Source organism: Mus caroli, chromosome 15, assembly GCF_900094665.2.
Source record: "Mus caroli chromosome 15, CAROLI_EIJ_v1.1, whole genome shotgun sequence".
Taxonomy (NCBI): Eukaryota; Metazoa; Chordata; class Mammalia; order Rodentia; family Muridae; genus Mus; species Mus caroli.
The window spans coordinates 72276195-72301832 of record NC_034584.1 but is presented as its reverse complement, the minus strand read 5'-3'; the positions used below and the strand labels follow the sequence as shown (position 1 = coordinate 72301832).

General features: G+C 49.5%; 1 protein-coding gene across 1 annotated transcript in view; it reads left to right on the top strand.

The window, feature by feature from the left end:
- The window catches only part of LOC110310449 (interleukin-3 receptor class 2 subunit beta), a 29498-nt gene extending 7207 nt beyond the window's left edge, over nucleotides 1-22291 (top strand). The window contains exons 3-15 of the mRNA XM_021183429.2: nucleotides 6283-6519; nucleotides 7547-7673; nucleotides 9850-10037; nucleotides 11516-11673; nucleotides 11752-11920; nucleotides 12413-12548; nucleotides 12671-12828; nucleotides 15820-15956; nucleotides 16734-16893; nucleotides 17735-17825; nucleotides 18027-18084; nucleotides 18723-18826; nucleotides 19428-22291. Coding sequence (XP_021039088.1) covers nucleotides 6432-6519; nucleotides 7547-7673; nucleotides 9850-10037; nucleotides 11516-11673; nucleotides 11752-11920; nucleotides 12413-12548; nucleotides 12671-12828; nucleotides 15820-15956; nucleotides 16734-16893; nucleotides 17735-17825; nucleotides 18027-18084; nucleotides 18723-18826; nucleotides 19428-20544 — 2691 coding nt within the window. The 5' untranslated portion in view covers nucleotides 6283-6431 and the 3' untranslated portion in view covers nucleotides 20545-22291. The remainder of the gene's footprint in view (nucleotides 1-6282; nucleotides 6520-7546; nucleotides 7674-9849; nucleotides 10038-11515; nucleotides 11674-11751; nucleotides 11921-12412; nucleotides 12549-12670; nucleotides 12829-15819; nucleotides 15957-16733; nucleotides 16894-17734; nucleotides 17826-18026; nucleotides 18085-18722; nucleotides 18827-19427) is intronic.
- Nucleotides 22292-25638: the final 3347 nt, after the last annotated feature.

Below are 25638 nucleotides of genomic sequence, written 5' to 3'. Positions count from 1 at the left end.
GTGATTTCACCAGAGGTTCTTTTATCCTTGAGAAGAGTTTTTGCTATCCTAGGTTTTTTGTTATTCCAGATGAATTTGCAGATTGCTCTTTCTAATTCGTAGAAGAATTGAGTTGGAATTTTGATGGGGATTGCATTGAATCTGTAGATTGCTTTTGGCAAGATAGCCATTTTTACAATATTGATCCTGCCAATCCATGAGCATGGGAGATCTTTCCATCTTCTGAGATCTTCTTTAATTTCTTTCTTCTCCCTACCTCTTTCTTAAGATTTAAAAGAAGGCTCCTTCTCTGTCCACATGGACTGAATTACAGCTGCAGACCCTATCCTGGTATTGGCTCTAACAAATCTTTAGCTGGAACCTAATGTCCATACTGGAACCAGAAGGCTGTCCTATAAGGCTCTTCCTCACTTGCTCTGCTGCCTCTGCATCTAACCCTAGACCTCTCTCTTCCCCTGGTGACTCTCCGGGGCCTTCTAGGATCTCCTGCCTGTCTATACTGGAAATTGTTGTAAGTCACATGTTGCATGGGGCTGGGACTGTACCTTCACCCAGACTTGCTGAGTACAGAGATACCTGTTCGCCATCTCTCCTCACGACTTCTGGTCTGGCCACACTTCAGGAAGGGACCAGAGTGCCACAGGGTGCTTGTCTCCCTTGCCACCAGGCCTCTAGATGATGGTTCTCAACCTGTGGGTCGGGACCCCTTGGCAGTCTCCTGTCAGATGTCTAGCAGATCAGATATTTACATCGTGACTCAGAACCATATCAAAAGACTGAAGTAGCAATAAAATAATGTTAAGGTTGTGGGTCACCACAACATAAGGAACTGTTTTAAGGGGTCACAGCATTAGGAAGGTTGGGAGCCACTGGTCTAGACCCTCTTGACCAGGGTTCATGATGGCATTGCTCAGTTCCATGTGTCTAAGGCCTCTCCTCAGCTGCTTTCTGTGTGACCTCTAATGACCTCTATATGACCTCTACATGTGTCCTGAACTTTTCTCCTGCAATTCCTCAAATCCTGAGCCTCTTTAGCAACACTGACCACAGAATAAGTAGCCCAGAAAAAAACAGCTTATTCGATTTAAAAATTCTAGATTTTGGCACAGCATCCAAAGCAGGTGATCTGAGACCCCTTACACTTGGGCATGCTTCATCTTCCATAGCTGTCACTTCTGTCAACATGGCAATCCATTCCAAATTATAAAAGGATCCATCCATTCTCAGGGCACCCTTCGTTTTCCAGGAAGAAGTTGCCCACTGTGCCTCTGTCCATAGCAACTTCTGTTACTGAAATTCTCACAGCAAATTTGATCTGGTCAATTCTTTCACTACCAGGCCTTGAGCTATTCCCATCATAAGAGAGCATTACAGGGGTGAGTGCCTGGATGTAGTCAGGTGCATGCTGCTGGTGTATAACCATGGATGTGTGGTCTCACATATGCATGTGTGAGTGCATGCTTGTACTTGTGTGTGCGTGTGTGCGTTTGTGCATGTTGTGTTTCTTTCCGCACCTGGGATTGGCTTGTAGGCTCACCATACAAGCTTCTAGGCCTGGCTGTAGGGTTTTCCCTCCTCAGAGGCCCTGCCAGAACATACTAGCATATTCAGATTCTAGCTTAATTAATTCATATCTGGTTTCCTTGTAGTTTCAGAGTGAATAAACCTTTGTGCTCACTCCAGGTACCTCTCCCCCGAAACCCCACTCAACAGTTTTGCTTTTATTGTGTGAAGTTATTCATAACCCAGGACTGTAGGAAAGGTCATGAGTTCATGAGTGTTTAATGTCGAAGAATGACACAAAAGACACAGAAACCTGACTTTTTAGTGGTTAGAAAAACCAGAATCATGGATGTGGCAAACACATTTCTGTGACTAGGAATGTATTGAGAAATCGTGGCTTTTAACTTACCCAGTCCAATCTGGCCAAGACACAGAGCAGCATCCTCTGCTGAATTTGAAAGGTCCTGGATCGAGGAAATTCTACCTCATCTGAGCTTATTTCTGAGATCATTCAGAATAGGAGGAGCCCAGAACCCTGGGCTTCTCACTCACGGCTTGGAGTTGAGGAAGGTTTATAAGCAACTACTGCTTACACTGCGCTGTGTGTACACGCCACAGAGCAAAAACTAAGAACCCAGAGTAGCCCTGCAGCCACTAAAGTCACCCAGTCAGTTCTGAAGAGTGACTGTTAGAAAATGTCCCCAGAAGAATATAGTTATTTTTCTACACTTGTGAATATATGCAAGTGGGTGTTGGTCTGTAGCTCCCAGACAGGGTGCCAAGTTCACTTCATTTCATGGACAATGCTTGCCTCTTAGCCAGCACCTCACCCACTGCAGCAGTCCTTCCATGTGTGAGACACATTGCTGCTCTTCGCCGAGTGGACCCATGGCTCTGGCAGAGCCCCTGGCTCATCACTGATGTCTCCCCTCCTTTCCTTTGCTCTCCTCCAGCTGAGGAAAGCGTTCCTCTTGGTGTCACGTCTCCCTTCCAGGGCTTCTGAGACCCAGGAGATGACGCCCTGCAGACTGGCTGCCTTTGTTTCTTTTTTTGGGGGGAAGGGTAGTTTTTAATGTTTGTTTGTTTTGTTTTGTTTTGTTTTGTTTTGTTTTGTTTTGTTTTGTTTTGTTTTGTTTTGTTTTGTTTTGTTTTGTTTTTGAGACAGGGTTTCTCTGTATACCCCTGGCTGTCCTGGAACTCACTCTGTAGACCAGGCTGGCCTCGAACTCAGAAATCCACCTGCTTCTGCCTCCCAAGTGCTGGGATTAAAGGCATGTGCCACCACCGTCTGGCTAGGCTGCCTTTCTCCAGGTCCCTGAGCATCTTTCAGTTTCACTGACTCCACAAACACTTCCCTGCTTTGGCCATGCACATCCCAGAACTTTCCCGCCGTGCCTTTCTCATGGCTATCTGTTCTGTTTCTGTCCTGGTTTGGTCATATGCTCTCCCTGAGCCCATTTCACTTCCCCTGTACACCGGAGCGGCTTCCATCTCTGGTCACCAATACTGCAGTATCGCTGGCTCCAGTCAGATCCCAGAGGTGTCTTTAAAATATCAGTTGGGATTGTCCAGTGGTCCCAGTGTAAACGCAATCTGGAAGGTGACAGCCGCCTAAAGTCCTAGTAAGCAGGATGAGGTTTCCCTCCTGCTACTTCATCATCTTTACCCACATGATTTCTAGCCAAGCCAGTATTCCATGCATTCAGACTTGGTTACATGTGATGGAATATATATCCCTGGGTTACATATTTCTCTGTCAAGTTTAAGATGGGTCTGTATATAAAGTATTTCTATCATCTGCTGCTGCCCCTGTTCTGTTTGCTCTGCGTGTGTGATCAGGAATGTGTGGGTACATTTGTGTGTACGTGCACGTGGAGGCCAGAGGACACTCTCAGGTGTCCTTCCTTAGGTACAGAACATCTTCTTTTGAGACAGGGTTTCTCACCAGCCTGGAACTCAGTAAGTAGACCAGGCTGACCTGGAACTCAGTAAGTAGACCAGGCTGACCTGGAACTCAGTAAGTAGCCTAGGTGGCCCGCCAAGATCTGCCTTTCTCTCTGACTTCTAGTGCTGGGATCAGAAGTGTAGGCCACCACACTTGGCCTTTTTCCAGTGGCCTCTGGGCCTCTGACTCAGGTCCACATGCTTGCTAACAAGGTTGTTATGCACTAAGCCACCTCGTCAGCCCTGTCTGTTGGTTTGACTTTTGTTTTGCTTTGTGGTTTCTGGCTTCAATGTTTTACTCAACCCCTAAAATTAAAGATGTAGTTTAATACTTTTAATGGCTTAGTTTTGGGTTTCAGCTCTTTAATTCACCTTGGATCTGGATGTAAAAAGACAAGTTCACTTGAAAGTGTGGTCCCCTCATTGATTAGGAGCCACCAGTCACAAGTGTGCAGTCCCTCTGTGCCTCAGTGGCTGGAGACAGCAGTCTAGCTTTCTGAGCTCTGATGCACTTGGTTAGATTCACTATTGTTTTGATCTTTGCTCTGACTATGGGTGTTTAGTAGCAGATGCCCACGCCTCTTCTGCTCTGTGTTTTGGACTCAGAGTCAGCTCAGTCAGGGCATTCACATCCTTCTCTATCCTTTGTTACCATCTCATGTAAGCCTCAGGAGTCTTCTCAGCACACTGATCCCTGGAGACAGAGTTGGGACTCTCTCCTGTGCTAGCATTGGCCGAGGGTTGGGGCAGCCCAAGTCCTCTCTGACTCAGACACTGGCATGGGGACCAGGGGGACAAACTCAGGTCATCAGAACGGTTTGCACACTGAACATTTCCATGGCCCTGGAAAGTAAGTTGGCCCTGTAGCCTCTTGGTGTGGATGCACTGTGGGTGGACGTTTGAGCTTCTCTCCTTCCCTGGTGAACTGCTCCAACCATGCCCACCATGCACACTTCCATAACAAATCTGGATCTAATTGGCTTATGAAATGGTTCTGTCTGCCCTCCCCTCAAGCATATTTCTTCATACACTCAGGGATCAGGGTGTACTAACACTTTGGGTTTCCTTCTATTCTCCCTCTCTGCCAAACCAGCTCTAATCCCTTCCTATCCTTGGTCTCGGTCTGGTCAATATAAGTATGGCAGAGCAGTCTGAGTCGTGGTGGACATAGGACAGGTCTGCCACCAACAATCAGGAAACCCAACTCTCAGGGAAGCATGGTGAGAGAGATCAGGTCCTCAGCCAGCCCACCTGGGCTCTGTCCCAGCCTGCCTCACCCAGCTGTGGCACTGTGGCCCATCACTCCACATCCCTATACAGTTTCCTGTCTGCAAGGATTCTAACAGCTGCCTTGACCAAGATGCATTGATTTCCCCAATGTGCTTTGCACACTTCCTGGTTGATGGTGGGCATTAAACCTCAGGTGCCTGCTCTCATGGAGTCTCTGTGTGTATTTAAATACTCAGGCACCTGCTGTCATGGCTTCTCTGTGTATATTTAAATACTCTGCTCGAGGTTTTTGATGACACAGCTCTGTTGTCTTTTACAGTAGATGATAACCTATTCTCCATGATTTCAACTGTTAGGGACTGAACACTCATATACCCCCAAACTCTTATGTTGAAACTACATCCCCAAGAGAAGGGTACAGGAGACCGGTGTCCTTCTATTAGACATCCCAGGAAGCTCCCCTGATGCCTCCACTATGGCAGTATCAGTCAGAAGCCTTGAGGAAGAGGTCTCATCTGACTTCAAACCTGCATGTGTCTTGACCTTGGCCTTGCCACTTTCCAGACAATAAAGAAATAAATGTCTGTGGTTTTTATGAACTATCTATAGATGATAGATAGATTATAGATAGATACATAGATGATAGATAAGATAAGTGATAGATAATAGATGATAGATAGATAGATAGATAGATAGATAGATAGATAGATAGATAAATAAAGATAGATAAATAGACTAGATAGATGATAGATAGAAAGATAGATGATAGATAATGGATAGATAGATGATGGATATAAAGATGGATGATATATATATATATGAATGATAGATAAGGAAATGATTGATTGACAGATAGGTAGATAGATAGTAGATAGGCAGACAGACAGATTGTTGATACATGAATAAATAGACACATGATGCAGGCACATGGATGGATGCAAGAGTGGATGAACAGATGTGTACATACAGATATGAATAATATATAGATACATAGATGAACTGATCCATGGATGATAGAAGGACAGATGGGTGTGTGCTGTGTGCATCTTGATTCAAGTTACCTATAGGGTAAGGGGTCACAGCAATGGCTCTGCAACTTTGGTACTTCCCAAGAGAACTCAGTGAAAACAAGGAAATCCCCAGACTTCAGAGAAAGGGGAACTGGGAAGCAGAGGGGCCTGTGGGAGACCTGATGGTAAACTAAGCAGAGGTAGGGAGAGCACCAGGCTCTGCCTGTGCTCCAGAACAAGGTTGGGTGGGTGTGTGCAGAGACAGAAACAAGAGAGGAATCAATCACCCCTAGGCTTGCACCGCCCCCATGGCCACATCCATCAAAGGTGTGGGTCTCAGCTCCTCTGTGTGGCCTGGTGCAAGCTTAACAGCAGCCTCACTCTCACCTCTCCACACTGCAGTGTGGTCTGAGGAAGGATCTGCTGCCTCAGAGGCCATCAATTCATCTCTTCTATGTTCCTGCTTTAGCACAATGAGGCTTAAGAGAAGGGAACAGTTCCAGGGCTGCACGCATCAGGGCCTCTTCTCTGGGTTCAGGTCACTTGGCATCCGCAGTGTACTGGACAGCTCTCAGCCTTACACATTTTCTTACAGCCAAAAAGGATGCAGTCTAGGAGGGAAGAATCACAAGCCCTGTAAGATGAGTGGAGCCAAACCCCCAGCCAAGCACCAATACAGAACCCCAGGAAAATGAGGACACCCCCCTGCCCATAGCTTCCTGTGCAGCCACCAAAAGTGCCAAAATGGACCAGCAAATGGCACTCACATGGGGGCTATGCTACATGGCCCTGGTGACTCTCTGTTGGGGACATGGGGTGACAGAGGCAGAAGGTAAGTCTGAAGACCCCACCCTTTATCTCCCTTTTTAGTGTTGAGTCTGGTAGGAGCTCTAACCACCAGAAGCCCAGCAGCCTCCAGAATCCCTGCAGCTCCACCCACTGTATCCAGCTCTGGTTTTTCCTGTCTCTCCTACATTCTTTCTCTCCTTGAGGTGCCCCTGGCCCCTCTCTTCCCTGTTCTTCATATCCCTGCTCCTCCTTGCCTGGCTCTGGAGCATCCAGCTCAATGGTGTCCCTCTCCAGCCATATTACTCAATGTATCTCCTAAAACTTCAACCTCCAAGGAGCCAACATCTTCTCTGCCTCTCCCTCAGAGCCCCTATTCCTTTAAGTATTTCCAGGTCCCCTAAATCTTGGTCTTGAGAGCAAAATATCTGTCCCCAAAATATCTCTAGCCTTCTCCTCTACCCAGAGGCCTATGGCATGCTCTGTTCCCAGTGCCACATGGATTTCCTCCATGACAAGGTAGGAGCCACTTTCTCTTTACCAAGCCCAGCTTAGAGAGAGGCCAAGGCTAAGCAGCTCAGGACCCTAGAAAGGGATATACCAGCTACTTCTCAGGCACTGCTGTGTCTGTCCTACCAAGTGACACCTCAGAGAACAGGGTCAGGCCTGAGCAATGCCCTACATGAGAGCAGATGCAGCACAGAACATATATAATGGCTGATAACCCACTGGGATCTCATGTTCCTGACAGAAAAGGAGCATCCTTAACAGGATCCACCACATAGCTTCACCAGGCTCAGGGCCTCTACCTGGTCACCTGGGCTTCAGCAGGAAGTGGGCTTTATGTGCCTGCCTTTAATGTGAGCCCTCAGGAAACAGAGGCAGGAGGATCTCTGTGAGTTTGTTGCCAGCATGTTTTTAAAGGAAGTTTCAGACATCCTTGGTTACCTAGAAAGGCCCTGTCTCAAAAGAAAAAAAAAAGACACTCCCGTGGGACAGGAGAGGGACAGGGGACACCTGGACACCTGGAGGGGAGAGGCTGGCTCTCCTGATCCTCTGCTTCTCCTTGCCAGAAACAGTCCCTCTGAAGACTCTGCAGTGTTTCAATGACTACACCAACCGCATCATCTGCAGCTGGGCGGACACAGAGGATGCCCAGGGGCTAATCAACATGACCCTCCTCTATAACCAGCTAGAGAAGTGAGTGCCACTGAGCCCATTGGTACTGCTGGCCAGCAACACCTCTCCTCCCCACTGATGTGTTGTCAATGATTGCGGCCATCATCCCCTGTCCCCTGACCTGTGGGATACCCAGCCATCCCAACACCTGCAGCTTCTGCAGCTCTAGGCCTCTCCAGCCCTGAGCATCCTGTCTCTCTCCTCCTCTCCTCATCAACCTGGCCAGAGGAGCTGCTGATCTCATAGTCCTCCTGTCTCTCCTGTATTCCTTGCCTGAACATACTCCCCCAGGATTTGACTATCACCAAGGAAACCAAACTGCCCCTGCCACTGAGAAATACCCATAGCCAAATGGCCAGGCCTGAACCATGTTCTCCCCCACACCAGGATGACCTCCTGTAGCTTACTTTACTACTGTCATGGCCCCCTGATGTCTCTGACAAATCTTTCTGTTCTATTTGCTTCCTTTTTCTCTCCTGTCTACTGTAGAGTGTGAGATCTGTAAATGAAGCCCTGGCTTCCTATCTACACGCAGTCTTTGGGGGGCGGGGGGGGGGGCTCATGGGCAGAGACTCTCTGGGGAGGATGGCCAACTCCAGCACAGATATCCCTGCCTACAACACAAGCATCTCTCTATGCTTTTATTTGAGTAATCCATTTCTCTGACTCCAAATGCCATAAACTGATTTCTGCTCTTGATCCAGTGATTGTCCTGCTTCTGCTGTCTCCACATCTCACTTTATTAGCTGGGAAGTGATGACAGCTTGACTAAATGACTATGAATGCAGGTTTTAAATGTCTTCTACATCCTTTCCTGTTCCTTAGTTAACACTACTAAGTTTATCTCCCAATGAAATGCAAGTCTGACCAACTTGGAAACCACCACCAGCATCCAATCTCCTTAGTATGACCAGGATGGAACTATCTTGTTAGTTCATCGTCCTAACCAATCAATCCCTGCACAAAAACATGTCACTCACTTTATCACTCTCAATTCCTGCCTGCTTGCTACTAACAAACACATGAAACCTACTTTCCTTGCCACCAGACCCATGACTGTTTTGCTTACAGCAGGAAAGCCAGTACTGAGGGACAAGTCATTAGGGCCACAGACATGACAGACTGACAAGCATACAAACTAAAGAAGATGCCAGCAAGGGAGATGCCCAAGAGCACCCTGCGCTGATGTCACAAGTGTAGGCATTCAGTAGGGACTTGAGGAGAGGGTCCTTTTGGTCTCAGGGCTTTGAGGCAGTTACCAAGTGATCCTAAGGTTCAGAGTGACCTGGGACACAGTGCTACGGTTATATGAAGGTCCCTGGCCATCCTAGGTGCTGCACAACTACAGAGAAATTACTAATCTGCAAGCCTTATGACCTTGTCTCTTCAGTTTCTTTTCTCAGGAATAGTAGCCTTGATACAGGTAACGTGATACAGGTGAAGATACAGAAGAGGGGAGGAGAGCAGACAAACTTCCCCTAGAGAATGACCTTGACCTGGTTATCTGACCTTGATCAGAGGTGCTGTTCACATGAAAGCTCACCCAGAAGCCCAAGAATAACACACTGCTCAACAGCATGGCTGCCAAAATTAGTAATGTATAAAGTCACCTAGAAGTCTCTGAAGCTAAGGGCTTTTTAGGCTCCACCAGGATGCAGTCAGATTTCTTATGATGTGCTGTAAGCAAGCTCTTTAACTAGTTGGTGCTAGATTGTACCCGCTACAGTCTATGCATTCACTTACAGGACTAGTGGCAGCCCCAGGGACTTTGTACTTGCTGCAGTCAGCCTGCTGCAGAAATTGCCTGCTTTCCTTGCAAGTCCTTGGAAATTCTGGTCAAACTGTGCATGCAGTGAGTCCATCCGTATTCCCCACAGACTCTTCCAGATTCCTCATCCTTGTCTGTCTGTTGTATTCAACAATTTCCAGTGACAACATATTACTTAGTGATCCAGTGTGTGCCTGTTCCCTCCATTAGGATGCTCACTGCATGTGTAGGTGTGAGTGTGAGTGTGAGTATGTGTGTGTGTGTCTGTGTGTGTGTGTCTCTGTGTTGGCATGTGTATATTCTGTGTGTGTGTCTGTGTGCATGTGAGTCTCAATTCTCTGTGTGTTTCTGTGTGTGTTGTTCATTGCCAGACACTGACCTTGGATAATAGCAGAGACATAGTAGAAACTAATGAATGTTCCCTGACAGAAATCAATCAGTGTCCTGTGAGCTCAGTGAGGAACTCATGTGGTCAGAGTGCCCGTCATCCCACCGCTGTGTGCCCAGAAGATGTGTCATCCCCTATACACGATTTTCCATCACAAACGAAGACTACTACTCCTTCCAGCCAGATCGTGATCTGGGCATCCAGCTCATGGTCCCACTGGCCCAGCATGGTGAGGAGCTGGGGTCCTGCCTAGGCAGTGGGTGCAGGAGAGGGCAAGATACTGGGATGGGCTAGAGTGAGAGTCTCCCAGAATTAGGGACCATGTCTTGGGGTTGGAAGAGATGTGATGCGGGGCCTCTGCCTGAGGCTGCTCCTGTCCCAGATGCTTCTATCAAGCCACAAAGTTTCCCCCTGGAGGAGGTGTGCCTGTGTCTCCTGCAGGACTTTCCAGGTGACAGAACTCTGTCCTCTGTTGCTTTGGCCCATGGGTGCAACACCATGCCCTATTGCTGAGGCTCTGAGACCCACAGAGGTTCTCCGATTAGACCGTGGAGCATGAATGGCCACGATAGGTCACATGATAGGTCACATTGTCAGGCTCTTTCCATGCTTCTGACCCAGAGTCAGGGTCTGTGCCACCCTCTCTGGAGTGTGCAGGCAGCAGGCCCACAAGGCCCGTTGTCACGGCATGATCTTAAGAGGGGTCAAGGATCATTTGTGTGGTTCTCTTGGGGACTGTAGCCAACATGTCACCCACACTGCAGAATAATGGGGAAACCTTGGCTTGTATTGTTCTTCTAAGCCCCAGCTTAGATGTCAGACTCTCAGGGGGACACTGTGAGTCCTCTTTGCCCACCAACAATGCTAGGTTGAATGCTCTCATCACATCATTGCTGCTGGTGTCTGAAAGAGTCCCCTGCCCCTGGGGCTCAGAGGTGCAGACTGAAGGGTTAGGCGCCAGCTGCCACATTCAGGGATGGAAAGCAAATGGCTCTGGCAATCAGGAAGGGCTTCCCAGAAGGAAGGAAGGAGCTCTGCAACCAAGGAAGGAAGGATCCTCCCAGCCTTGCTCTGGGAGGATCAAAGAGCTAGAAGCAATTCTTAGCCAGGAAACCACGTGTGCAAAGGGGGCTTCTAGGGGGAGATCTGAGGGAGTGGGGCATGCTGGGTACACCAGGGATGTGCACTGTGTTCCAGGAAGCATCGAGTTCCAAAGGCTGGACAAGGGCAAGGAAATCATGGGTACAGACAGCTGCATCTCTAAGCTTGAACTAGGGAAGGGGGGACAGGGAAAAGAACCCCTTAGCCTGGTTTGACAAGACAGACATGGGGCTTACAATGAGCTGCAGCGGGACAAGAAGAGGGACCAAGACTTCTGTCTGGGGACAGGAGTCCATGAAAGTCATCAGGGGGGCTACACTTATGCTGGGCAAGGACAGTCAGTGGTAGGCACTTGAACTGTGAGGAGGCTGTGTGGCAGGAGAGGGGGCCCACTGGCTCACAGCACTCTCTGCCAGGCAGAGGCCATCAGTGCACAGCAGGGCAGGAGGAGGCCCTACTGAGTTGAATGTAAGGCAGAATTTCTTTCCAATCTGCATTTTGTAAGTTTCAGGCCTGAAGCTGAATGGGGTCAGCCAAAGTGGTACCAGGCTGCCCTCAGCTCCCTCAGTGTGCAGCCCTATAATCCCTCTGCTTCCCTCCCTGTAGTGCAGCCCCCCCCACCCAAGGACACCCACATCAGCCCCTCTGGGGATCATTTCCTGCTGGAATGGAGTGTATCTCTTGGGGATTCCCAGGTCTCCTGGCTTTCATCAAAGGACATAGAGTTTGAGGTGGCTTACAAGCGGCTTCAGGACTCCTGGGAGGTAGGATGCTGAGCTGCCTGTGCCCTCCCTTGGGTGACAGCATGTCAGGTTCCTCCTTCAGCTCCCATATCTCCACAGGATGCCTCCAGCCTCCACACTACCAACTTTCAGGTGAATTTCGAGCCAAAGCTATTCCTACCCAACAGTATCTATGCGGCCCGTGTGCGCACTCGGCTGTCCCCAGGTTCAAGCTTGTCTGGGAGACCCAGCAGATGGAGCCCAGAGGTTCAATGGGACTCCCAGCCAGGTAATGGAGCTGGGAGGATGTGCCCCTTTTAGGAGACTAGAAGTGGGGACAGTCTAGGTCCGAGTGAGGCTCCAGGATCTGCCCTACCTCGACATTGGAGCCTCCCACCAGCCCTATGTCCCCAGTAGTCTCTCTGGGCCACTTTGTGTCACACACTCTTGGCTCTCTGGCAACATACATGTTCTGTTAATGACCTCAATAGCAGCAGCATAGGCCCATGTGTTTACAAGTGCTGGGCTGTGTGTAGGATCACCTGTGTCCCTGAGTTCATTCAAACACTCAATATTTAAAGCTGGTCCACCTCCCTCAAGATGGAGCAGACATACTGGATTCTTCCCTAGCTGGGGACACACAGCAGGCAGGCTCAGAGCACAGTGGGCTGATGTTCAACAGCAGGTTCTGCTGATTTCAAGGATCTCCTCTGTGTGATTAACCTCAGGTCTCAATTAGTGAGGGAGGGTGGACTGACTGAATGAGGGTATATTCCCACAGGGGACAAGGCCCAGCCACAGAACCTTCAATGCTTCTTTGATGGGATCCAGTCCCTCCACTGCTCCTGGGAGGTGTGGACCCAGACGACTGGCTCTGTTTCCTTTGGGCTCTTCTATCGCCCCAGCCCTGCAGCTCCGTGAGTGTCCCCTGTCCATCTTGCCTTGCTTCTTCTTATCCCCAGGACCATACCTCTTTGAGGTCTTAGCTGGATCTGACATTCCCCCAACCCTGCTCTCAGCTCAACTGTATTTCCCCTAGGGAGGAGAAATGCTCTCCGGTGGTGAAGGAGCTGCAGGCCAACGTCCACACCCGCTACCGCTGCAGTCTACCTGTGCCTGAGCCCAGTGCACACAGCCAGTACACAGTCTCTGTTAAGCACCTGGAACAAGGGAAGTTAATCCTGAGCTATGAACACAGTGAGTGTGCCCTACCTCTGTCTGAGTTCCCAGTACTGTAGGGGTCCTTCGGGTCAGCCTAATAAATACAAGAGCCTCTTAGGCTTCTTTGCTTTTGCCACTTTCAAAGATTTGTAGATTTTTCACTCACAGTGATAAAATGACTGTTCTTGGATTAGCAGTATGTCTCAATGAGTGAAAGCAATTGATGAGCAGGCTTTTGAACGTGAGCTCAAATTCCAGCACCCACATGAAAAATTGTGCATGCTCATATACATTTGGCAAGAGACAGGAGGATAGTTAGGGCTTTCTGGTTGCTCACATGGATCTGGGTTCAGTGCAAGATCCTGTCTTAAGGTCACAGAAAAAGGACAAAAGACATCCTATTCTGGCTTCTGCATGCCTGTGTATAGACCCTGTCTTAGGGTTTTAAGCTGTGAACAGACATCATGACTGTCTTAGTCAGGGTTTCTATTCCTGCACAAACATCATGACCAAGAAGCAAGTTGGGGAGGAAAGGGTTTATTTGGCTTACACTTCCATACTGCTGTTCATCACCAAAGGAAGTCAGGACTGGAACTCAAGCAGGGCAGAAAGCAGGAGCTGATGCAGAGGCCATGGAGGAATGTTCTTTACTGGCTTGCCTCCCCTGGCTTGCTCAGCCTGCTCTCTTATAGAACCCAAGACTACCAGCCCAGAGATGGTCCCACTGGCAAGGGGCCTTTCCCCCTTGATCACTAATTGAGAAAATGCCTTACAGTTGGAGTTCATGGAGGTACTTCCTCAACTGAAGCTCCTTTCTCTGTGATAACTCCAGCTGTGTAAAGTTGACACAAAATTAACCAGTACAATGACCAAGGCAAATCTTATAAAAGCAACATTAAAATGGGGCTAGCTTACAGGTTCAGAAGGTTCAGTCCATTATCATCAAAGTGGGAGCATGGCAGCATCCAGGCAGAGCTGAGAGGTCTACATCTTCTAGCAGAACACTGACTTCCAGGCAGCTAGGGTGAGGGTCTTAAAGCCCACACCAACAGTGAAACACCTACTCCAACAAGGCCACACCTCGTAATAGTGCTACTCCCAGGCATAAACTTACACAAACCACCACAGTCCCCCAGACCCACATGGAGGCATATGCAACAAAGTGAGAGACAGAGACAACAGAGTTAGAGATGAAAAGAGGCAGATGGAGAGAAAGGTTATTCCAATGTGCTTTACTGACTTTAAGGACACAGGGAAGCTACAGCCAAGCCCTGCTGCAGACCATACTGTCTGCCCTCAAGAGTCTCACCTGGGACCTGCTCTCCTTCCTCACTGCTTCCTCCCAGATGCACGCCTGCCACTTCCCTGGACCACCATCCTTCTACACCTGTCCTGAGATTTCCAACTCCTCCTACAGCTAATGTTCCCATTTCTCCCATTTGGCTCTCTGTTTTACTTTCCTGCCTGGAAGGAGTAGATGCCCACAGATTGTGTCCCTACAGACCTATGTGCCACCTTCCTGTCACAGGGCAAGGACCCTGACACAAGGGAGACTTCCCAGCCAACCAGTAATGCTTGTCCTCTTTGGTAGGCAATCTTTTTGTCACCTGAGTTCATATCTAGCATTTCCTTCATGGGGGCCTTGCTCCAGGAAAGAGAGTCCTCTGAATTCAAGGGACCCCTCTGTGTTTTAGAGCCATCCACATTATTTTTGTGAAAGCCCTCTGATGTCACAAGCTATGACTCTCTTGTTTTGATGGAGTCATGGAAGGTGACTGAGTGCCTTTCTTTAAAGTGCCCACCTCTCTCAGAATGCACAACAAGGCGACATGAGGAAGCCTGAATGTGTGCCCAAGTCTCACCTCTATGCCTGCTCTCCAAGTGGACGGGGCTGTCACCAAAGTTCCCAGCTTTCTGTTTGTCCACAGTGCGATGGTGAGATGGTGATTCGGGTGTTTTTATACAGCTCTGTAGGGGACACTTTTAGAACAGCAAGGACTTGCCAGCCTGTGCTGATGTCAGGCAACTCCCAGAGTCACTGAAGCAGCAGAGGGCCCCAGCTAACACAGAAAAATAGAGACGGCTCTCCACTGCCCAGTTTTATCGTCTCCAGACTCAGTTTTCCCTGTGTAAAATGGGGAAATGTAAGGACCTCACGGGGGAAGGGGAGGACAGAGTGCGGGAGTTCCCACAAACTGAGTATGTTGCCCATGGATAGTCAATGGACCAGGGTAGAAAGCCATGGGTTCTTTCTGTTTTTTAATTCTTTTTTTTTATTTAAACACTAGCAGGGAAGCACCAATGAGCTTTGAGCCACCCAGGCTTACCTCAGGTGCTCCCCTCCCCCCATGGACCCACATAGGGTAACACTGTGATAAGGTAATGATGGGCGTTTCTTGGTGATGAGGTAATGATGGGCCTTGGTTGCTTATTATTGCTATGACATCATTACAGAGGCAACTTATAGAAGTGAGTTTACTTTGGGATTAGGGTCCAGGGGCTGAGAGTCCATGTCTTTCTTTGCTTGCTTGCTTTCTGACTGGCTGCCTGCCTGACTGGTTGTTGGTTAGTTGGTTGGTTGGCTAGTTGGTTTTTCAATAAAGAGTTTCTCTCTGTAGCTCTGGTTGTCCCAGAACTCACCTTGCAGACCAAGCTGACCTCACACCCATGTACATCGTCCTGACTGTCTCCCAAGTGCTAGAACTAAAGGCATGGGCCATCATGCTCACATCTTGAACCACAAGCCAGAGGCAAAGTACAAATAAAAGCCCTACCCCTATGCCCCAGTGACATGCCTCCTCCAATAAGGCCACACCTCCTCATCCTCCCCAAAAAGTTCCAACTGGGGACCAGACCAAGGACACAAAGATATAAACCTATGGAATCATTCTGATTCAAATGACCACAGAGTTCAAAGGAGTCAAAGCGGCTGGGGTTGGGGATATTGGTCCAGAGTGGAGAGTACATTTGACAAGCTTAGGATGGGGGAGGACATGATGAAATTTTCTGACATGATCCTCCCTCTAGTCCAGATGGAGCCTCCAACCCTCAACCAGACCAAGAACAGAGACAGCTACAGCCTGCATTGGGAAACTCAGAAAATACCCAAATACATTGATCACACATTCCAGGTCCAGTACAAGAAGAAGTCAGAGAGCTGGAAGGTGAGGTCCAGGACCCAGGGGATGTTACAGGCAGGGAGGAGAGGACAGAGAAGACATTCTAGGGAGCCCTACTTGCCAGGAGCTGACCCCGGTGCCTTAGGACCCACATGGTCAACAGGTGACAGTTTAATTTCTTGATGAAAGATTCAGGCTTAGAGAGGTGACATGAAATGGTCACATGACCAGTGCTGCCCTTGAGCTGAGGGGCCAGACTGGCAGAGGAATGGAATGAAGGGTTCAAATATCACCAAGGCCTGGGTGTATTTCCTCCCTAGAAACAGATCTGACCAATGGGACAGCTGCTGAGGGCCAAGCTGATGACAAGGCCTGTCCAGTATACATCACACACACATGCAAAGTCCTGCCAGCAAAATTCAGGCCCTGGGGCTCCACAGAGATTAACACAGGACCAGTCAGACAGAATTCTAACTTCAGACAGGAAGTAGGGAAACTTAGGTAGGTAGAGAGTCAGGAGAAAATCAGTCCTGACCCCCAACTCATAGGCTAGGACCCAGCAAACTAGCATGATGTTCCTGGATCAGATAGAAATTAGGCCAAGGCACAGCAGCAAATTGGGAGGTGGAGATAGCCTGGTCTTGGCCCTGGATGCAGCTTTCAGGACTGGAAGGGGTGGCACAGGGGGTTGGTTACAGTAGGCTCTGAACTGGCCTCCTGGACTAGACTAGAGAGTCAATGGATCTGGAGGTAGCTGCCAGGAAAGCAGCTGAGCCCCTGAACCTGGCTGGTGGCTCAGCTTCAGCACATCTGCCTCTGCAGGACAGCAAGACAGAAAACCTAGGTCAAGTCCATAGCATGGACCTGCCACAACTGGAGCCGGACACCTCATACTGTGCCAGGGTGAGGGTCAAGGCCACCGCTGACTACGATGGGATCTGGAGCGAGTGGAGCAATGAGTACACTTGGATGACTGACTGGGGTATGTCCTTCAGCCACCACCACACTCCTGGGACAGCCCCACTGCATAGGGCAAGGGAGGCAGAGAGCCACTCTACCCTGTATCCATCCCTGTGGGATGTACTTGGTATATTAAACACACTGTAAGTGGGGACTTGGGGAGAGAGAAGAGCTGGGGACCAGGCCTCTATTTATATAGGGCTCTTGGCTTTCTTAGCCTTTGTGGTAGCCATGATGGGCCAAGCTGGGTTTCTTGTTACAATGGCTGCCAGCTAGTCTATCTATGTACACAGATAAGCTGGAAGGTTGGTGGGACCCATTCGTCCTGCTGATTTCCCTTCCCTTGAAACCTGCATTCAAAGCTGGTGCGTCCCATAGTGACTGCCTGACACACACTGTGCAAGGTGGATGTGGGGTGGGGGATGGTAATGAAGCATTCCACATAGTCAGCCCTGTCAGAAGGGGGAGATCTCAGAGTGAGAGTCATTCTGGAAGAAAGAGGGCTAGAGCCATGAACTCCGGAGATGGGGAGGGAACTTACACGGCTCCAATCAAGAAGGCTAGGGGACCTTCTGCTGGAAACCTTCCCATCTCCTTGACCCTCCCTGGATCAGAAAGCCATAGCCCATGCTCCTTATTCCAAGAAGTCTCCCCAGTTGCCAAGATTAGTCATCCCCCCACCCCCCACGCAGGGTACTTGCTGCTGCTTAGGGCAGAACTTCCCATATTGAAGACAGGGTACGAACCCAGGGTTTCTTCCCAGGTATCTGGCCTTTCTCACAGAGGGCATGGGAGACACTAGCCTCCTCCCTTAGCCTGCACTTGTGCCTCCCATCTAATGCTGCTTCTCCTTGTTGACCAAGTGATGCCCACGCTGTGGATAGTCCTCATCCTCGTCTTTCTCATCCTCACCTTGCTCCTGGCTCTCCACTTTGGCCGTGTCTATGGGTACAGGTAAGTGCACTCTGCGCAGAGGAAAGTGGAAACTGGGCTCCGGGGTCACAGAGATGACACAGCTGGGCACGCTCTTGTTCCCAGTCTACCATTCACTCCCCTGGTTTCAGTTTTTTCTCCATAAATGGGCACAGAAGTAGCTGGCACAGAGGTCTATGGAACCTCGCATACACGTGTCCCCACCCTCCTGCTGTCTTCCAGGACGTACAGGAGGTGGAAGGAGAAGATCCCCAACCCCAGCAAGAGCCTCCTGTTCCAGGTAGGAAGGCAGGCCCTGCTGCTGGCTCCCTGTGCCATTCCTGTCCCCGTGGGAAAGCGAGGGGAAGCTGGAAGGCTAGGCATCAGGAGGTGGGTAGCTGGTATTGCCTGGGTGCTTGATGGAGGAGTCTCACAAATTGGCCTGCGTTCTGTCTGGAGCCACAGACAGAACTCAGAGCATTCTCCTGCACAAAATGGCTCGGAAGATTTGGCTCCTGGAGGTAGAGACAGGGCTGAGTGTCTCCAGGACAGGACTTGAGCACTGTACAGCAAGATGCCTTAGAGCTGGTGGGAGAGCTGACTGCAGCCAGGGTGTCACCAAGGGGTCAGCTCCTGAGACAGGAATGTGAAGGAGAGAAGGATATGGCTGTCCATATCTCACAGAGCAATGGCCACGGGGATACACCAGTGCCATGAGAGAAGAAGCTATAGGGAACAGCATGGCTGCTTACCCCAGGAGCTTTAGGGCTAAGGGAACACAATCCCTAGATGCCTCTTTGTTTCTTGGAGTCAGAGGCCTGAGCTGGGCCCTACCATGGGGCATTCTTCCCATGTCTGGAGCTTATGGAAGACACCATATGCACATGTGTCCTTCCTGAGGTGCCACATTAACAGACTCAAATGCCCTTTCTTTTGTAGGATGGAGGTAAAGGTCTCTGGGCTCCTGGCAGCATGGCAGCCTTTGCCACTAAGAACCCCCCTCCCCAGGGGCCACAGAGCAGGCTTCTTGCTGAGCAACAGGGGTGAGTGGTTGGTCTCTGACCCTTGCTGAGCCTGTGGGAGATAACCTGTCCATGGTGCACATCATTGTAGCCTGTGGGTCTCTGAATTTGAAAGGAGATGCTGCCCACTGTAGCAAGCAACACACCAGGTAGACATGAGGAAGACTTTTTCTGACTCCCAGGTTGGGGTAAAACAGACAAGGGACCAGAGGCAGCATCCCAGAGCAGGAAGCCTCTCCTTGTCAGGTGCCCTATGTAAACCCTGCACTACAATGGCCTCATGGGTGACTGAGAGTGCACACTGTGGGACTTCAGCCTGCTAAGCCCATGTGTCAGGGAGTCAGCAGCCCCGTATGGCAAGTGTGAACCTGGCCCTGAAGGTTCACACTTGCTGCAAGGAGCAGAAGAGAGCAAACATTAAGATGGTGGTGTGAACTGAGCCCTGAGCACGTGACGCTTTGGGACACTGGACATACACCATGTCAGTCACAGGACCTCATGCCTAGGTGCTCAGACCTCATGCCTGAGGCCCGAAGGGATTCAGGCTTTCTGTAGAGCTCACCTGCTCTGGCTATACACTAAGTGTCTAGGTTCAACATCTCTGCCTACATTGTCTCCACAGGGTGTCATATGCACATTTGGAAGACAATGACGTGTCACCTCTCACTATAGAGGACCCTAACATAAATCGAGATCCACCACCTGGTCCTGATACAACCCCAGCTGCCTCATCTGAATCCACAGAGCAACTTCCCAATGTTCAACTAGAGGGACCAACTCCTTCTAGCAGACCTAGGAAGCAATTACCCAGCTTTGACTTCAATGGGCCCTACCTGGGGCCTCCCCAATCCCACTCCCTGCCTGATCTCCNAGNCCAGCTGGGTTCCCCCCAGGTGGGTGGGAGCCTGAAGCCAGCACTGCCAGGCTCCTTGGAGTACATGTGTCTGCCCCCTGGAGGTCAAGTGCAACTGGTCCCATTGTCCCAGGTNATGGGGCAGGGACAGGCTGTGGATGTGCAGTGTGGGTCCAGCCTGGAGACCTCAGGGAGCCCTTCTGTGGAGCCAAAGGAGAACCCTCCAGTTGAGCTGAGTGTGGAGGAACAGGAGGCAAGGGACAACCCAGTGACTCTGCCCATAAGCTCTGGGGGCCCTGAGGACAGTATGNTGGCCTCTGATTATGTCACTCCTGGNGATCCGGTGCTCACTCTGCCCACAGGGCCCCTGTCTACCTCTCTGGGCCCCTCTCTAGGGTTGCCCTCAGCCCAAAGTCCCAGTCTCTGTCTTAAGCTTTCCAGGTTCTCCTCTGGAAGCCCAGCTCTAGTGCCACCAGAGTTTGAGGACCTTGTGGAACTGCCTCCAAGTGTGAGCCAGGCTGCCAAGTCCCCTCCAGGCCATCCTGCTCCTCCTGTGGCAAGCAGCCCCACAGAGATCCCAGGAGAGCCCAGGGAGGAAGTGGGCCCAGCATCCCCATGTCCCAAAGGCCTCCTTGTTCTTCAGCAGGTTGGGGACTACTGCTTCCTCCCTGGTCTGGGACCTGGCTCCCTCTCACCACACAGCAAGCCACCCTCTCCAGGTCTGTGTTCTGAGACTGAGGACCTAGACCAGGACTTGTCTGTCAAAAAGCTTCCCTATCAGCCCATGCCCCAGGTGCCAGCCAATCAGCTTTTCAAATCCCTAAATCATCAGGACTACCTGTCCCTGCCCCCTTGGGACAATAGCAAGTCTGGGAAGGTGTGCTGAGTCTGTCCCCTCCAAATCTCACCAGCAGCCTGGCACCGCAGCCTGTGGTCCTCAATCTAAGCATCACCACAGAAGCCTCTCTGACTTCACACTCCTCCTTGCTCCCAACCCTGACACAGCAATACCCCCACCTGTGCTTTTCTCTTCCCCCTCTGTCCCTCTTCCCTTCCCTCCATGTTCCCCTCCCACCACCTCTCTTTCCCTGTCTCTCTCTCTCTCTCTCTCTCTCTCTCTCTCTCTCTCTCTCTCTCTCTCTCTCTCTCTCTCTCTCTCTCTCTCTCTCTCTCTCTCTCTCTCTCTCTCTCTGTCTCTCTCTCTTTCCAGTTTTTTTGCCTTCTATGGGATCTTCCTTCCTGTTCCTCTGACCTGTTGGAGTGGGGATGAGGCCTGTGAGGGTGAGCTCTGCATGGTCTGTTTAGGGTTTAAGAACTGCTGAGGTCAGCTTGTCCACCACAGGCATTGATAACACAGCACATTTCTGCATCTGTGTGAAAAGTTGGAGTCTCAGGTGAGCCCCTTGGGAAGACAGACTGTAAAATTGGGCAGGCTCTTGTCGCTCAAGAATAGACATGGTCCTCTATGGTTGTCTGAAGCTCCTGGGGAGACCTGGGGAACCTTGTAGAGGGTACTTGATACCCTCCTTATATACAGAAATCACTGATGTGCACAAAGCTGGACACAGCTATGGCCAGGCTGGAGGGATGAGAAGCAATGGGGAGGGCTGGGTGTCTAGAACTCATGGTGTCAACTGTAGACAAGCTTAGTTGTGGATCCCGGACAGCACACCCAGAGACTAAGTCTAGACAGCTGATCTGTTTGTTCGTTCTCCCTCCAGAGCAAAGCCTGGATACCTGTGCTCTCACCGGCCTCAGATGAGGGTCTGCTGTGGCACTGTGGCCCTTGGCCATCACCACCCTCTTGACAATCCAGGCACAATGCCATTACCTCATTCTGTTCTCACTGGAGTTGTTTGTTCATGGTCACGTTTGCACATGGCCTCTGTGTGTGTCTTGAGTATTGGCTTTTTGGGGGGTGGTGCGGAAGTGAGGTTGGGAGCTGAGCTCATGAACAGTTTTGTCCCTCAGAGTGTCCTTTTGGATGAGACTGAATAGCTCTTTCCACATGGCCTTTTGTGGGACATACATGTTTCCCTTGAATGTGCTAATTTTGTGCAGGAGGCACAACAGCTCCGTCAGCCATTGGGGCCATATTTGCAGCAGACTTTGCAAGAAATGTACATGTGCCTTATATTCTTTCTGTCTTTTTCTGTGTCTCGAACCTGGAACAGGATGCGATAACTTTTCTTGACCACATGCTTGCTCTGCAGAGTTCTGTCCTTATATGTTCTGTGGACCTGGAGTCAATGGACATTGCATCATTTCTCCACCTATTTGTGCTCTGTCAGGCACTCCATGATCCATCATTTTATGACCTGGATCTGGTCTGTCCTATCTCTTGGTCTCACTCACTGGATGGCAGCCACATGTCTTCATACTTGATTTCAACCCTAAGCAGGCAGATCAAGTGTTCCTTGGTCTATGTTCACTGCAGCAAAGAAAACCACTAACATCTTGAAGGTATTGCAGTGGCAATGTTCAACAAAAGCCTGTCAACACTTTCTAAAGAGACTGCTCTAGAGAAACAAACAGGAATGGCCTCCATGTTTAGATATCAACACTGAAATGCTTTGCTTTAAGAGGGAACATTGTAAAAACATTTTTTACATACAATAAAACATAGCTAAAAACAAAGCCATGTGTGTGTTTATGTCTGTGTGTCTGTGTGTTGAAAGGTTGGGGATGGGGACATATTGAATGCATGGGTGCCTTGTAAAGAGTCCATAGGCCTGGGTATTCAGTAACTGAGGCATCTGCACCCCCTCAGAAGAGAAGAGGAGGAGGTGTGGGGGAGGGACTGTATGGGGATGGTAATCAGAATGTAGAGTGCATAAATAAATTGACAAATGGAAAAATAGAAATATAAGCATCATTGAAGATTTAAAAAGGAAATCATAAGCACTTGATTTCTTACAAAAAGGCAAAGGTCTACATTGGAAGAAAGACTAATGGTTCTAGCACAACACCACTCTTCAGGCAGAAGGAGGAAATTAAAGTCAGACATTCCACTTCATACACAGTAAATTCTACTTTTATCAAATTCTGAGGGGTGATGAACGCCACCCTCACTGTATCTAGTTTGGGATCATGACGACTTGGGAAGACACAAATATTACTCAGCCCTTCCATGTTATGAACACTCAAAGGCACCGTGCATCGGATTGGAGATTTTATGTGAATGAGTGTACTCAGACACTCAACTTGAGAGTTCTAAATCAAGCAAGGGCTAAAGCCAGGAGGCAGTTCCTTTAGAGGGTTGCTGGGATCTCACAGAGCTCATGCTGGGCCACATGGGAGGGATCTAATGTTGGGTCATGTGATCCCACCAATGCCGAAGACTCTGAAATATCTCTGTGAGGAGAACCCTGGAGATGGGTGTGATCATTTCTCATGCCTTCCCTTTCCTCTTCACGGGTGATTGTTGAATTTCAGGGAAAGGAAAAAGGAGACAAACAGAGAAAACCTAGGCACAGACTCATGCCTGATTAAAGTGCTGGGAACAAGCAACCATTGTGTGCCCATCCCTAAGCAGAGCGGGGATATCTACCCTCCAAGGCTAAGGAAACTCTGTGGAAGAGGGAAGGAGAGCGTGTTCAAGGGCCAGGTGATGGGAATAACTGCTGTGAAGCACTGACTTCTTGATATAACATGGCCATTACACTCATATTACACTCCTGTTATAAGGATAAGGTGTCCCTTGTCATGTTTCTATAAATCTTTAACTCTCAGTGATTGCCAAGAGGAGAATGCTATGTTCTTCTGCAGTGATGTTTTCACGTTCCCACAAAGAAATTCCACTCACACTCACATAAGCAGCCCTATTTAAACACGGTTCCTCAAACATCCAAATCACCAGATAGCTGTTGTACAAGGATGTCAAGGAAGGATCACAAAGGACAGGCCACGTGGGATTGGCACACACTCCCAGACAGGATCTCAGTGCACATGGATGCCCTTGTGTCTCAAAAGTCGAAGGTTCTTCCACAGTCCTTTGTGGCAAACACTGACTCCCTGAGCCGATCTTATCCAGGAATTGATCACACACACCCCTTTGGACTTATCAATGTTATGGTATCTGAGTCGACTTCCCTTTCTCTCTTGAGTAACTACAACTACTAAACCTCAATTCTTTATCTCCTGACCCTGCAGATGCTCCTCAGCCTGCAGATGCTCCCACAAAACAATTGGCACCCAGGCCCTCTGTTTACTGTGTCTCATCTGAGTGATCAGGTCTGAGAGTGTGTCCATTCTCATCTAGCCAAGCTTTTGATGCCAGCCACCTCTACCTGTCCCTGCTTCATTCACCTCCCTGGCCTTCATTCTGTCCCCACAGACTTCCTGTGACGCGATTCAGCCTCTGACCCTTCCTCATAGGGTGGCCCCCTACCCCAGGCTTACCAAGCCTCATTCTCGAGGGTGGAAGAACGTAGGCCACACTTCCAGTTTATTTCCTGCCCAACTTCACTTGAGCTTTCCCCCACGTCACACCTGACCTCTCTGCGGTCTCCCTCTGGCTGCTTAACCATCACGGGCAGAACATATGTACCCTTCTGGGAATACTTGGGACTAGAAGAGCTAGGAATATTCACCTATATACAAGGGCTTTCTAAAGTGCAGGCCCAAGTCTATACAAGAGAGTCACTTGTGTGTTGTGTGCATCTTCTACACAACTAAAGTCCTACATTTGGCCTGTGGCCTGACCCCACAAAGTAAGACATGGAATTTCTCATTTGTAACACCATGGCACCATACATTTTGGGGGTTAACCTTTCTTAACCCGAGTTTATCCAGCTCCTGGCTGCATCTCCTTTCTCCCATGCCACGGATTGTCCCCTTTGATCCATACCCCTACCTGCCACCAAAACTCAGGTCTGATCCATCTGTGAGCCTCAGACCTCCAACAGTTCTGAACCCACCTAACTTTGTGTTGATAGAGCTGTGGGCATGACTTCTGAATGGCATCTGGTTTTAAAACTCTAATGTTTTAGAGCTTTGTAAAATGTGTGTGTGTGTGTGTGTGTGTGTGTGTGTGTGTGTGTGTCTGTGTGTGTTCATGGAAGGTATATGGGTGTGCATATGTATGTGGAGACCAGAGGTCAACCTTAATTGTTGTTCCTCAGGAACCCTTTTGAGAGGCAGGGCCTACCACTGAGATGCTAAAAAGTTCACCCATTAGGCAAGGCTGGCTGTCCGTGATCCCCAGGGACCTGCCTGTCTCTGTCACCCCAAACCTAGGTTGGCAGACATTCATCACCACATTCTATTTATTTTCCTTTTACAAATGGGTCCCAGGGATCGAACCTGAGTCCTATGGTCCCCTGAGGCAAGCGCTTTACCACAGAGCAGTTCCCCAGCTTTCCATCATGTGACTGCTCCACCACGACCTCAGCAGATTTCAATCCTGAGATGTTCAAATGGCCAGCTGTTTTACACACTGCTTCAGCAGCCCAATGGGAAAGCCTGTGGTGAACTTACAGCAATGAACACAGCTCTCTTACAACCGTAAATGACAAAACCAAAAACTGTTCTTCCTGTGAACAGTAAAGCAGCCTGTCTATTGGAGATGGACTGGCCATCTTCCTGATTGATGAGCATGCACTGCTGGCAGCTCCAATGGGACTCTTGGTCGCGTCTTTAGCTCTCCACTTATAAAGTGATATGATCCTCAATTCCACTTAAAGCCATACCCAGTGACAGGGCTCTGGTCTACACAGCCATCTTCATATGACCACGGGGACAGCAGTGTCATATAGACATGGACAGTGATATGGAGATTCCCATCCATAGGCAGAAAAACTTAATGTTTCCTCCCAAATATGGCTAGAGACATGGGGAATGAGTCAGAAAAAGGCTGACAGAGGGGTAACTGAACTTTCAAATTTTCACCCTGGGAATACGCTGCTATAACAGTCAATAAAAAGTAGCAATGTGGGCTGGTGAGATGGCTCAGTGGGTAAGAGCACCCGACTGCTCTTCC